This window comes from Dama dama, chromosome 12, assembly GCF_033118175.1.
Source record: "Dama dama isolate Ldn47 chromosome 12, ASM3311817v1, whole genome shotgun sequence".
In the NCBI taxonomy this organism is placed as follows: domain Eukaryota; kingdom Metazoa; phylum Chordata; class Mammalia; order Artiodactyla; family Cervidae; genus Dama; species Dama dama.
Genome location: NC_083692.1, coordinates 19,295,262 through 19,309,446, shown reverse-complemented (window position 1 = coordinate 19,309,446; position 14,185 = coordinate 19,295,262). Strand labels below are relative to the sequence as shown.

General features: G+C 49.1%; 2 protein-coding genes and 1 non-coding gene across 12 annotated transcripts in view; 2 read left to right on the top strand and 1 right to left on the bottom strand.

The window, feature by feature from the left end:
• The window catches only part of DCAF4 (DDB1 and CUL4 associated factor 4), a 36,217-nt gene extending 29,429 nt beyond the window's left edge, over positions 1-6,788 (top strand). For 5 of the 9 annotated variants that reach the window (XM_061156748.1, XM_061156749.1, XM_061156747.1 and 2 more), the window contains one exon: positions 1,002-2,032. In XM_061156748.1, coding sequence (XP_061012731.1) covers positions 1,002-1,195 — 194 coding nt within the window. In that variant the 3' untranslated portion in view covers positions 1,196-2,032. Of the gene's footprint in view, positions 1-1,001; positions 2,033-3,003; positions 3,058-4,989; positions 5,531-5,574 lie in introns of those variants that run through there. The other 4 variants (XR_009695063.1, XR_009695064.1, XR_009695065.1 and 1 more) reach the window with 4 other exon arrangements.
• LOC133067538 (small nucleolar RNA SNORD22) lies at positions 4,054-4,179 on the top strand. Its single transcript, XR_009695322.1, has one exon. It is a non-coding gene; the product is annotated as a small nucleolar RNA SNORD22 (small nucleolar RNA).
• Positions 6,367-14,185, bottom strand: part of ZFYVE1 (zinc finger FYVE-type containing 1) — a 44,284-nt gene continuing 36,465 nt past the window's right edge. For both annotated transcript variants that reach the window (XM_061156743.1, XM_061156742.1), the window contains exons 6-12: positions 13,397-13,505; positions 12,743-12,840; positions 12,539-12,656; positions 10,996-11,166; positions 10,083-10,263; positions 9,488-9,601; positions 6,367-8,051 (exon numbers count right to left, since the gene is read on the bottom strand). In XM_061156743.1, coding sequence (XP_061012726.1) covers positions 7,819-8,051; positions 9,488-9,601; positions 10,083-10,263; positions 10,996-11,166; positions 12,539-12,656; positions 12,743-12,840; positions 13,397-13,505 — 1,024 coding nt within the window. In that variant the 3' untranslated portion in view covers positions 6,367-7,818. The remainder of the gene's footprint in view (positions 8,052-9,487; positions 9,602-10,082; positions 10,264-10,995; positions 11,167-12,538; positions 12,657-12,742; positions 12,841-13,396; positions 13,506-14,185) is intronic.

Sequence of the window (14,185 nt, the reverse complement as noted above, 5' to 3'; positions counted from 1 at the left end):
GTTTGACAAATGAAACAGTAGGCCCTTGTCATTAAGGAGTATGTTCTCAGTCTTCACAGATCTCAAATTTTCTAATATTCCTACAGAAAGTACTTATCTGCTGTGAAACTTTTTGTGCCTGAGAAGCATCACTTTTCTAGAACTTTCTTAGAATTTTTTACTACTCTTACCACACCACTAGCAATTAACTTCCTTAAGTCTATTTTCCACAAGTTTTCACCACAGAAGAGTTTCTGTGTTCTGGACGATAGAAAAGATACAAGCTTTATTGAGAAAGCAGGTGTGGGGAGTGGGCTGGCTGCAGTAATCCTTGAACTGCACAACCTGAACTGATCTACCCCTAAGGTCATAGAATCAACTCGGATGGTCAGAAGCACACACAGAAATCCGTGACGCCTAAGGTCTGCCCTTTTCCCCCAGTAGCATATGTTGCCTGTCCGGGCTGCTGTAATCAGTGTTGTCTGGTGTGTTTCCTCTGACCTGTGAGCACTGAAGACTATAACATCTTTTGAACTGAACCATTAAAGCAGAAAATGTTTTGGAGAGAGTTTTCACCCAGTTTGCCCCAGGATATAATGACATTAAAGAGATCGTCCTGGTTACTATCTCAAAAAGGAAATGAGCCGCATGTCATCTAGAACAGGTGGGCTGGGCTCCCTCTTGAACAGCCCTTGTCACCAAGAGAAACAGAATGGGCCACCCGATGGCCAAGATGCCCCATGAACCACCCAGGGTGTCCCAGCCAGCCTTTGCGTCTTGTCCCTTTGAACACCGGCAACTCATGATTCTGGAGCACCAGGGCAACCTGTAACTTTAATTTTCAAAAGGGACATCTTATCTGCAGAGGCAATTTCCGTTGTGAGTTTGCTTGACTCATATGGAATCACCTCTAGCCCTTAGGAATCGTGGAAGCCAGGGCCACAGTTCCCACCGCCGCCCCACCTCCACCACTGCTCCTCTGCGTTCTCACTAACCTGCCGCATGTCTTCCCTCTTTCTTAGTGGGCCAGGACTGCTACACGAGAATCTGGAGCCTCCACGATGGCCAACTACTCAGAACCATACCCTCCCCATACCCCACCTCCAAGGCCGACATTCCCAGCGTGGCCTTCTCTTCTCGGCTTGGGGGCGCCCGGGGAGCGCCAGGGTTGCTCATGGCCGTCCGGCAGGACCTTTACTGCTTCTCCTACAGCTGACTCTGCAGGGTGCGGCCTGGAGGGATGTGAATGTGACTCAAGGGAGCTAAGGTAGCCGTATTTTTAGCCATATTTTTGCCACAATTGCTGTTTCCAGTGAGGGCATTTTAAGTGGGTGGTCTATGTGCACATGTACCATCCATCCAGCTGCTGAGGAACAGGTGCTATGTTTTATGTGGAGATACTTCAGTAAAGTGATTTTGATTAAGTTGTGGGCTCAAGAGCCTTGAAAGTCCTTTTCATAAAAGGTGCCTATTTCTTGTTGAGTTCCTTAGGATCTCTCTCCCCCTCTTTTTTTAACAAAAAATAATTTTCTAAAGGCTGAAGGTAGACAGTAACTAAAGCTGCTTTTTTCACCAAAAGCCCTTTCAAGAAGCCTGATGAAACTGTTAGTAGTCAGTGCCTGGGTCCCAGAAAGACATCCTTGAGAAAGCCAAGTGAGAAGAAGGGGAAGTCATTTCTCTGAGTCTTTAGAGGAAAATTTTTAAGGCTGAGTTGGTCATCATTAAATAAGCCTTCTCAAACTCACTGAACACCAGTGTCAGATCTCTGGGATTCTCATTTATTACCATTCATTGGCTTTCAAAGGAAAGATGGATCCTTTCAGATACTAGGCAGGCCTTAGCATGCATTTCTTGAAGCACCTTCCAGAATGTTAGGTACAGCAGCTCCTGATTTTATCATGATGACTTGAACATCCGATTCAAGGGCCCCAATTCAAAGAAAATGGGCTTTGCCTTTCTGTAATCCAAGAGCAGCAGTTTGTGAGATGTTTATACAGTGTTAATACAAAGAGCTTATCTTTCCACCAAATAAAGAACCACAGCCTGGTGCATTGCTTCTGTTCATGATTTAGAACCTTGTGATGCGTGGCTGCTATAGCATCAAACCAGCTACAACAACATCTGCTCAGATCTTGGGTGAGGGAACAAAGATGGAGACTGAGGCCAGCTTTCATGGCTTTGCTGCAAAGCTTTCAGCAGGCTCCCTGGCACGGGTTGGGTTTGGCCAATTAGATGTAACAGCAGGAAAGCAGAGGGCAGGAGCTTGGGGGGGAATGTTAGTTTCTGGCTCCCCTGCTGTTGGGGTTTGGTGGGCTGTGGCTGTGTTCCTCCACCCCAGGCTACAGCTTCTGCTGGAACACAGCTCTCTGGATTCCAGGAACTTCTCTCCATTTGTCCCTTCAGACCTGCAGCTGGTAATTGCGTCTCTGTTGCTAGTCCAATGTGCTTCACCAATTAAAACACTCTAGTTACCCCCTTGAGTGTCACGCATCTGTGTCCTGCCCGAACCGTCCTACAACTTAAATGTACAGAGAAACAAATCCAAAACTCATTAGAGTATCAGAATGGTCATCCAGTAGATGAGCTGTATGTTATAATAAATGTTTTCAGAGCTTTAGGTTTTATAAATGACTTCCCCTATCTTAACCTGACTTGACCCTTAAAACAACCCGTAAAGGAGGTAGGGCAGTAGTAATAATATAAAAATTATCAGCATCCTTTTCTGGGGAGAGAAAGTGACTGACCACTGATCACAGACCTGGGAAGCAGAGACCTGGGACTTGGTACCAGACGAGACCACGTCCTCTACTTTCCACACTCCTCCAGTTGCTGACAGTACTTGTGTATCACACTGCTAGTGCTAAGGAGAAATCACAAAGCGGCTTGGGGCAATGCTAGCATTTCATATTTAATCACCAAGTAAATAAATTTTTCTGGCTCTGGCCCTCAAAGGCTAAGAAGCTTGCCAATTAGCAGAATTCTTAGGTGTTCAATCATTTAGACATCACCCCTGTATCTCTGCAGCCCTGGCATGCTGACCTGCATGGAGGACCCAGGAAATAGCTGCATGATTGAAAGGTCTGGTAGAATCTTTTGTTTTTGTCTTTTCATTTATTTTTATTAGTTGGAGGCTAATTACTTTACAATATTGTAGTGGTTTTTGTCATACATTGACATGAATCAGCCATGGATTTACATGTATTCCCCATCCCGATCCCCCCTCCCACCTCCCTCTCTACCCGATCCCTCTGGGTCTTCCCAGTGCACCAGGCCCGAGCACTTGTCTCATGCATCCAACCTGGGCTGGTGATCTTTTGGATTGATTTTGGTGAGATGCCCCCACCCGAAGAGCACAAACAAGCATAAGTGCTAAGCTATGACCCTAATATCACCCATACTTTCACCCCCCCGCAGTTCTAAGTTCTCACAAGCTTGTTCATAACATGATCTGCCTTCTACGAAGAGCATCTTTGGTATTGCACCTCTAATGCAGAGCTTTTGCCACAGTTCTGTACTGCAGAGAAGCTGTGGCTACTCAGTCCACTTTTGAACAGTATACTGTCTCTCAGAGACAGGAGACAACTGACTACTCGAAAAAGTACCTGATGAGCTCTGGAATGTAGCCGGTGGTTATACCTGCTATAACCAGCGGTAACACCTGCAATGCAAGAGACCCAGGAGACGGAGGTTCAATTCCTGGGTCAGGAGGATCCCCTGGAGGAGGAAATGGCAACCCACTCCAATATTCTTGCCTGGACAATCCCATGGACAGAGAGAGGAGCTTGGTGGGCTGCAGTAACATGGGGTCGCAAAGAGTTGGACATGACTGAGCACATCACATTCCCAAACACCTTCCTAACTCCTTATCAACTGTACCACAGCCCAAGTTACTTACTAGGCAAATAATAGTTGTCAAAGAATTAGTTGTATGTTTGCCTTAGGCTTAAAAAAAAGAGATGGGGACATAATCAAAACTTCTTAATTTAGCAATCTGTTCTTTATGTTTGGTTAGTGGTCACTGCTCCTAACATTTGGTCTAGATGATATGAAAAGTGGTTAAACTTCACTGTGAATTCCCAGTGAAGAAATACTCACAAGTCTTACTTCCTGTCCTAGTCCCAGAGCCTGTAAAGGTGAACCCACTGGGGCTGGCTGGGGGAGAAGAGGAAAGCTCGTTCCCGAGGGAACTGTCTGAGGGATCATGAGAAAAAGAGGGGAATAAATGACTGGTTTATTTATCTGAAAAGCAGGAAAAAAAAAAAAACTTCACTTTGAAGTTGATAAAGCATTTTGCAACCTGGCTTGTCAAGAGTGTCCCAAAGACTAAGTCTGTCACACACTCTGGATGTGTTTTTCACTTGCAGATCTGTTTGGGCATTTTGCCCTGACCCTCCAGATGACAGTGAAAGGTCTAAAACAAAGGGTGGCATCAGCACCAGGCTCCAGTAAACCCTTTGCTGTTTGCTCGCTCGTGGCCTTAACAGATGAGAACAGTGGCACACACTGGTCACCAGAAATGCCCACAGATCAACACTCGGTGCCCCCAACAAGGGTACCACCCGCTTACCTCTTACCTGTGAGCCCTCACTCTGTCCTGGTCTAAATGTTCCGTGTAACCATCTCTGACAACAACTGCAGGCTAAATTCCTCCATTCATGTTACGTTGGTAGAAGCCTCTGGGCCCACTCCTTGAAGTCTGCCTCTCTAGGCCACCGCCGCAAGAATGACCTTCCCCAAAGATCCCTCAATGGCTTCTTGTGCCTCAGAATAAAACGTGGCCTCGAGATGTGAACACCCATGCCTTACCCTGTTGCCCCTTCTCTTGGGACATGTTTCATCCTCACCTGGGCCTCTGTGCAAGCTGTCCTCCACTCCATTTCATCTGTAATCGTCTAACCGTTGAGTCTGAGCTTCACAGAAACCTCCAGGGCGCTTAGTTTCCCCAGCATGCATTTAGCACATCTAGACACTGAGTATGTTTTGCTACCATTATTTCCTTTTAATTCTTAGGACCCTATGAAGCAAGTGAAGATCACTCCAATATACTGGGGAAAGAAAAAAAAAAAACTGAAAAGAAAGCAGTTTGCCTAAGGTCTGCTAATGAGTGAAAGAGCCAAAAGGGTCTCCTGCTCAAGAAATCTGTTCAACCCCCTTGTGTTAGACAGAATGGAATTTTTTTTTTTTTTCTTTTTTTTTCAGAATGGAATTTTTACTTTTGCCCTGGAAGTCAGTTCAGTTCAGTTCAGTCGCTCAGTCGTGTCCGACTCTTTGCAACCCCATGAATCACAGCACACCAGGCCTCCCTGTCCATCACCAACTCCCGGAGTTTACTCAAACTCACGTCCATCAAGTCAGTGATGCCATTCAGCCATCTCATCCTCTGTCATCCCCTTCTCCTGCCCCCGATCCCTCCCAGCATCAGGGTCTTTTCCAGTGAGTCAATTCTTCACATGAGGTGGCCAAAGTACTGGAGTTTCAGCTTCAGCATCAGTCCTTCCAATGAACACCCAGGACTAATCTCCTTTAGGATGGACTGGTTGGATCTCCTAGCAGTGCTGGAAATGTAAAATCTCCTTAAACCTAATTTTCCTACAGGTGACTTCTAGACCCATCTCCCTGCTTGCTCCTACCACCCACCCACCTGCACTCTTGGCCTCATCTGAATTAAAGCAGCCGCCGCAAAACCAAGATGAACACTGGGGGTGTAGGACAAAAAAAAAAAAAGAGAACTTGGTTATTTTGACACCGGGTTACCTTCTCCTCTCCTGGTCTGGCTAGTTTAAGAAAGCGATTTCGGAAGCCTTTTCTGCATTTTTCCTGTGTGGTCCAGCAGACACCACGCTCGGGGCGGCCCCACACAATCGTACAGGAGACAGTGGAGAACAATTGTTCACCAGGAGCTGGGCAGACAGCAAGGCAGGGCAGAGGATCGGCACCAAAGGGACAGATACAAAAGGAGAAGAGTCTCCTCCCAGTGTTTCCATAGGTCACTAGTAACCTAATCTCTTCTCCTGGGAGAGAGCATTCCCGGGGAATAAACTGAGATAACATACACATCTCACTTGGCTTTTGCTCTGAAAAGCCACCAGCTTTCATCAACTAGGGGACTTTCCTGGTGGCTCAGACAGTAAAGCGTCTGCCTACAATGCGGGAGACCCGGGTTCAATCCCTGGGTCAGGAAGATCTCCTGGAGAAGGAAATGGTCACCCACTCCAGTATTCTTGCCTGGAAAATCCCGTGGACAGTGGAACCTGGTAGGCTTCAGTCCATGGAGTCGCAAAGAGTCAGACACGACTGAGCAACTTCACTTTCTTTCACTTTTCATCAACTAGAAAGAGGTAGCAAGATAATACTCATGAACTTAAAGGAAAGAGGCCAGAGTCCATATTCCGCAGGAAGATTCCTTTATAACGGCGAATTTAATAATACACAGTACTAGAGCAGGCCTCAGTCACTGGGCCATGGGAGGCGGGAAGGAAGCAGGTCTGAGAGGGACCAACACATTTCCAGGGCTCACGTCACAGGGACACGCCAAGAGTGACCACCACGTACCTCCCTGAACTTGGCCCACCCCCCAGTTCAGTCAAGAACTGTGTCACTTCAAATTCTTTTTCACCATTGACGATAAAATCCACCATGATGACAGGATTTCAGCACAACGGTCTCCTTCCAGTCACGACAAATACAGATGTCCCAGCTCTTGAGAAACAAAAAGTTCATCTGACTTCTCTCGCCAGGACTGGAGAATTTTTTCATAATGATCCGCTGAAATGTTTGTATATACTTGGAAATAAACCACTAACAGTCCATTCTGTACTGTTTCCCTGGAAGATTTCTCATGACCACCCGTCCAACGCTCAAAGGGTCGTGTGTCTGGGAATAAAGGATTAAGACACTTCAAAATAAGCAAGAACCCTAGTGCAACACTCAGTAGATGGTGGGCTCGAGGGGGCTGGGAGGGGAGGATGGGGCAGATGCTCCACTGCGGGGTAGGGAAAGCCAAGTGGTAGAGCGAATGGAAGCATCGACAAGCAGGGAACAGTGCTGGGGAAGGCCCGTCTCCTTCCGTGCCTGCCACCCCCCGCAGCTTGACAGCCATCACGTCACCTGCGCTTGGGGACTCCTTGGGTCCGAGGACCCTACCACGCCCTCCACCCGTCCGTGACCTGCACGCGAAGCTGGGTGGTCTCTGAAACAGGCCTAGGCCAGGGACTGGGATCTGACTCTGGAGGGCCCAGGGAGCTCCCCCACAGGCCACGCCCAGCAGAAGGCGTCTGGGAAACTCCTACCCTGGCAGCCTAGGGGCACGAAGGCTTCAGAGGCTCGGCGAGAAGCAGCAGAGGGGGGCTAGCAGTGCAGCGGCCTTGGACCTGGCTCGGTTTTACGGGGAGACCTGCTGCCCGCTGCCCCGGGTTCCTGCTGGGGACGGGCCGCGCGGGTGTTCGCAGCCAGCGGCAGCCTGAACGCGCACCACATTCCTGTCGTATGTGTATACGGGGGGGTGTGTGTGTGTATGTGTGTGTGTATATATATATTTACGTACTTATTATTTTTAACTGAAATAAAATGTAGTGGATTCGAGTTCATTCCCCTTTGCTCTAAGCTGCTCGGGCCCCCCACCCTGGGGGGTTCAGGCCTTCAGGCCCACTGCCCGGCTCGCCCTGGCTCCCTGTCTGCACCCCCCGACCTGCCACCCCACAGCGGGAAAGGGGCCCCCGGGATGAGGAGAGAGGACACACACCGCCACAGGTGACCAGCAGGAGGGCCTACCTCAACGCGACCTCGTTTCTAACCCTGAGAACCTAAGGAATTGTGAAGGACTTGGAGAGGGAGCTGGGGTTAAAGGTCACCGGGCTTTTTATTGCAGTTAAAGCAGACTCGGACAGGATGGTCCCAGCCTCGCGAGGGGACAGCCCGGCGGTCGTGGGAACACTCGTCACAGAAGCCCTGTCCGCAGGCCCGGCAGTGGTGCTTCGAGAGCTTGACGCTGAACTCCTTCCGGCAGCTATGGCAGTGCAGGATCTCGTGGTCCGGGACCCAGTACGCCGGCCTGGCTGCATCCTTCACCAGACCTGCATCACGGAAGGGGACATGACAGGCGACACACGCGGGACCCAGCACCCGAGTCCCACCGGGCAAGACGCCAGCGGCAGACACTTCACTGGCTCACAGTGTAACCGCACACACATCACCCCCTCCACCCAGGTCAGGATGTCTGGGGCTGGGGCCCAGGCACTGGTATGTGCCTGTCCACTACGCTCTCCAGGTGAGCCTAAACTACAGCTGAATCATGAACCACTGGAGCAATGGTGAAGTGCGGGCTTTGGAGTCAGGACACAGCTTCATCCCAGTTCCACTGAGCCTGAATCAGTTAGCTGTGGAATTAAGACAGGTTCCTTACATTCTCAGGGCCTTGGGTTTACTTATCTGTAACAACCCAGCTTCAAAAGCAGTTAAAAGATTACAAGAAATAAAGTGTCTGATGAGCTGGGACCCAACAGCCAGTGAGTGCTCAGCAGGTGAGTGCCTGTCAAGCACAGGTGGCAGGTTCTGCCAAGGGCGGCCCCTGCCCCTCCTGGTCTCCTGAGAGCAGATGCAACCTGAGCCTCCAGGCTGGATAAATCCATCTATTTCTACACTCTCAAGTCAAAAGCTTGTCATCAGCTCATTCTGTGAGCCACAGTGATTAAATCTGATCCAAGCAATTGTCATCACAGCCACCCAGGAGCCCTTGGTCTCTCGCCTATGAAGGGCCGGAATGCCCCAGGCCCAGTCAGCCCTGCCTCAGCCCTCCACACACTGGCAAGTTTCCCTTCATCTCCCTCTGGTTATCACAAGCCCGCCCCCTCACATCAGGTGAGTGGCTCTCTTAAATCTTGAAGAAATAACAGCTGGGCTGGTGTGGCAGATTGAGGCCCTGCCCCCTTCCTCGAATCTAGGCAGGTTCTGTGACTACAGCAGAGTCTAGTGGAAGTTAGTTTCCAGGCCCAGGCCTGTCTCTCAGAGCCCTGAGGCACCACGTAAGGAGTCACTAGCACTGGAGAAACCATGTGAAGAGGCGTGGAGAATACAGGGAATGGGGGTGAGGGGGAAGTTCTCCTGAGCCCAACCTTCAAGGCATCCCTGCCAGGCTACCCAGCGTGTAAGTGAGGTTGGCTTGGCCCCCCAAGACCCATCCCATACATACTGGAAAATCCAGCAGTAATTCCAGGCAATGCCACTTAGAGAAGAATACTTGCTTTTCCTGTGAGACATGACTGTTTTAAGCCCTTCCATTTTCAGGTGGTTTGTTACGCAGCAGTAGATGGCCTAAGAGGATGGCCTCCAGGAATAGACATGAAACCACCAAGGTATTCAGCATGAAGCAGGGAAAGTAAATTCTCAGTCGCCTTCTTGCTGCCTGACTCAATCCAGGTCAGCAGGCTGACAAAACGACAGCCCAAGGCGCGGCACTTCGCAAGCCCTCACCCACACACACCACCCGCGAGGGAGGCACTGCCAGGCCCACCTAGTGGTATGTCAATGGCGGTCACCACGGCTCCTAAAGTGTTCTGCACGGCCTCGCCCACCTTCCGAGCAATCAGCGTCCCGCCTTCATCGTCCCCCTGTGCCTCAGTGACATCTGCAGACAATGATGAAGGAAACACCATCACCTCCGAGTCATTTCCCAAATGAAAAATTCTAGATGCTTCTCCCAGGGCACCCTGTGCCATTCCACAAGGGTGGCAAGGGTCTGGGCTGTGGGCACCCACACCGCAGCCAGTGAGGTCTGCTAGTCCTTTACCTCAGCCCTCTGGGGCTATTTTATAACCTTCCTTTACAGTGGGCCAGGAGCATGACCTAGAACCTCCTCCAGGAGAGGACTCAGTCTAAGCGTATGGTAAACACAGGACAGCTTCAACCCTCCCCCACCTAAGGAACAGCACCCCCTGGACCCAGTTAACAAAGAGCTTAGAGGATGCCTGGGCAAGACTAGGGGAGGGACTGCTCTCAAAGAGTGAGGCAGGGAGGAACAGGGTTGGGCAGGTGAGAGTCCCATTCCCAACACCCAGTGCCAAGGAGAGGGTCCCCCTCCACCTTGCGGCTCCTGGGCCCCACGTTACCTAACTGGGAATTCCTGGCTTCATAGCAGTTGTCACACACCCGCACGGGTGCAGGGCCCCAGCCCCGCTCGGGTACCGGCCGGGTCTTGGATGAACAGCTGTCACAGAAGCCCTCCCCACAGGCCCGGCAGTGATGCTTGGTGTCGTTATCTTTAAAGGATGTAGCACACTTGTTGCAGCTCTGTTCCAAGCCCAAAACAAACAGAGAGGCAGGTGTCATTCATGTCTGCTCAGCTGAGAAAGTCAACCTGGGGAGCCTTGAGGATCATCTGAGGATGGCAAGACCCCGATGGTCCCAAAGGAGGGGACCTCCAGCCACATGGGACACCGTACTGAAGCAGAGCTGTAATTAACATTTTCTTCCAAGAAGCGCTGTAAAGGTACCTCACATCCACCTGGCCAAGTCACAGGGATCTCAGAAGGGACCATGTAACTCCAGCCATAAAAGCAATGAGGATTCATTTCTTTCACGGCTTCTCATGAGCCTCCGAGAAGCTGAGGAGGAACAGGTCTCCTGTCACAAGTGTTTGGGCCAAAGCTGGGGGCTCCCTTGATGTGGGAGCTGTGAGGTTTGTGTATCAAGCTGGGGATGACCCTAAATGACCTCCAAAGGTGTCCTTTCCTCCAGAGTCTACAGGTATGACTTCAAACACTTGACCAATAACAACTGGCTCTTGTGGGGAAGTAAACCAAAATCCACAACAATGGAAACACTTGGAAAATAACAGGGGAAATCAGCGGACAAAGAGGACACCAGCTGTCTTAAGTGTGTCCCACCCTTTCCAACACTCTGGAAGCTAATCTGGCTGGGAGAGAGACTCCAAGCCTTCCTCACAGAACAAGCTAAGGGCAGGGCGAAGCAACACAAGGAGAATGGGCCATGCCAGGGACCCAGGGCATCCTGCCACCGTACCAGGATCTGGGAGTTGGGCCTCCAATAGGCAGGGGCGATCTGGTCTGTCAGCCAGGACGTCACAGCCTTGGTGGGCCCAAGGCTTAGCTCAGATACTGACTGAGCCATGAAGTTCATCCCGTCCAAGAGGCGCTGGGCAGCGTTGTTGTTGTCCTTCAGAAATCCATCAGTCTGAAATGAAAATGCAGGCTCCCATCATTTTCTGAGTGATGGGAGTAAAGGGAAGGAGGGAGAGGGGTCTCAAGTGAGTTACACACCCATCACAGCCAACTCAGAACCACAAATTTTCTGGCAGAGAAGAGCGGGTCAGGACAGAATCCCTTTGGCTTCTAAACAACATCACACACTATGAGTCATTGCTGGTACTACTCTTCAAGATGACCACAGGACTCGGTGCACAGTTGTCCAATTCAGAACCTACTCGGCTTGTGAGATATACAACCCAGGAAATAATCCTATAAAGAGGACACCTCCTCCAAGAGGTCTCCCACTCCAGGCTGGGTTAGGATCTGCTGCTTCAGGAATCACCCAGAAAGGGGAACACCACCAAATAAAACAAGTCCCTTACAGAAAAGAGCTTCCCTGGTGGCTCAGATGGTAAAGAATTTGCCTATGATGCAGGAGACCCAGGTTTAATCCCGAGGTTGGGAAGATACCCTGGAGAAGGGAATGACTACCCACTCCGATGCTCTTGCCTGGAGAATTCAATGGACAGAGGAGCCTGATGGGCTACAATCCGTGGAGTTGGAAAGAGTCTGACATGACTGAAGCAAACAACACATAGAAAATAGCTTATCTTTCTTCCATGAAGGGAAAAGGCTTTGATGTGCTGTGATTGATGGGTAATTCCAAGTATGAATCATGGTTTAATGCAGAATGAAAGCACTGTATCATTGCCTCATAAACAGTTTTGTTTTTCCAACATCTTGAATTAAAAAATCCAATTTAAAAACAGTAAAGGTTCATAGTAATTATACTTCTTAGAATATACTTCAAGAAGAATATACTCCAAAACAAAGGCTTTCTTACATGAAGATGGTCACGATAGCATTTTCTTTGATAATAAAAAAAATCATAAACAGCATGAACGTTCAAAGTGAAAGGAATGGGGAAATCAAACTATAACATTAGACAGAATATTACACAGTGATTACAAATGAAAATCATAAAAAGTGAAAGCAATATGGAAACAAAGCAAAACCGTGGTACAAGAAAAAGCAGTTTAGTGGCACATAAATTATAATTGTATCTATACAAACATACATTTGGAAAATGAGTGAGGAGAATATGAAAAGATAAAGTTTTATTTGCTAAGGCAGTTTAACTACACATCAATTTTTAATCGTGTTTCTAATATTTATGCAAGAAATGGAAAAAAATGAAGGGTCTAGAACAAAAAAGGCACTCCAGATCACACCTTCCTAAACCACCAATATATAACCAAATTCATGGTTAACCATCATTGTAAACAAGTTCCACTTTCCCATACACAGGAATAACTGGACAACCCGAAGAGAAAACAGAAAAATAAAACAGTTCTTACTCCAGGCCACACGTGCACAATCTCTGTCCGCACCACCGTATCCACAGGATCTTGGTTCCCAAACCAGTACTGCCGGCTACGATAGACCACGCCACAGTTGGGACATTCGATCACGTACCTACAAGGCAGGCAGACAGATACTGGAACCCCACACCAGGGACCTGGAGACACACATAGACCCAACTGCAGGCCACTGAAACTCACCCAGACCAGGCGTATTTTGCAAGACCCATCCAGGGGGAGTCAGTGGAAGCAGCCGTCTTGGGCACCACGCTGACTTCATTGCCTCTCTCGTAGCAGGCCTGAAACACGGGGCACTCTGCCAGCTTCTGCTCTATCCACCAGACCCCCGGCCTCTCCATACCCCCGTCTGGCCCCACTGCCTGCAAACCAGACCTGCTGAGGGTTTACAGACCCTGGGTTTTAGCAGAGCAGAGCAAAGTCTTTCTCCAAAGAAGTCAGTGCCCTGAATGATTATGATCTGAATGTGTACCCGTCCCAGGGGCCCAAAACTGAGCTACAAATTCTATCCCTGTCATAGACAGGAGAAATCCATCCAAACTGGGTTTCTGAAGGGCAATTCCATTCTGAAGAATAAACAAGTAATGTAGATGAATCCAGCATACAGACTCAACAGGATAAAGGGGGGATTTAAGCTTAAAAAAAATAAACCAAGGGGCGCCTGGCAACAGACATGTGAGTTTTTAATGGCTGGAGCTGGAGAGAAGTTCCAGAGAGACTCAATTTGAATATCAAATACTTTAGGATACTGGCTCAAGAGTGGTCCTGAGCCAGTCTTCCCAAGAGGGGAGTGTGGCCAGCAAGCCAGCTGCTGGAGGAGAGGCTGGTTGGACTCACCTTGCAGGTGAAAACCCGGTTGTCATACTGGTGGGAATATCTGCAGCGGCTCTTGGCTTCATGAGGTACCCCTTCTTTCCCGTGATTCATGCTGTTCTTACATCCAGCCCTGAGGGAGGCACCAAAGCTGACATGAAGCTACTAAAAGGAGCCAAGGCCGCTTACACACAAGCGTTAAGCCAGATGCAGGGGCAAAACTAGACCCCCCCGTTACTAATTGGGCCCCAAATACAGAGCAGAGAGACGGCAGTTTGTTTTGGAAACTTAAGGGCCTCTCTCATACTTGCAATCAACAGTGCTACACAGGTAGTGTATCTATTATTCTTGCATGAGGAGAAAGGGCCAAAAGGGTATCTCTTCTTGGAAAACCACCAGGTCCCTCGATAGGAATGGAGGAGCCAGAAGACAGCACCTTGATGAGAGATAAAACCTGAACGGCCCTCAGGGAACTCAAATATCCAAACAGCATGAAATAAGAAGTTTAATCAGAACAGGCTGCCAAGATGCAAAACAAAAACTGACCCTCAAATTCTGACAACGCATTAAGAGGAGGCTTAAGCTGAACAAGAAAACCTTCCAAATGAACAGTGAGTTCTGCTCTCCTGACAACGCAAAACCAGGGACACCAGGACTTTAGAATTTCGTTGTGACAGAAGGGAAAGCTCTGGAAACCCTGGTGAGGCACAGTTAGAATGGAAAAGTGATGATCCAACAGAGCCTAAGCCTCTCTTGCTGGGCTCATGGGGCCCACTAAAGGAAGTCACAGTGGCAACTAACATCCCTCTTTCC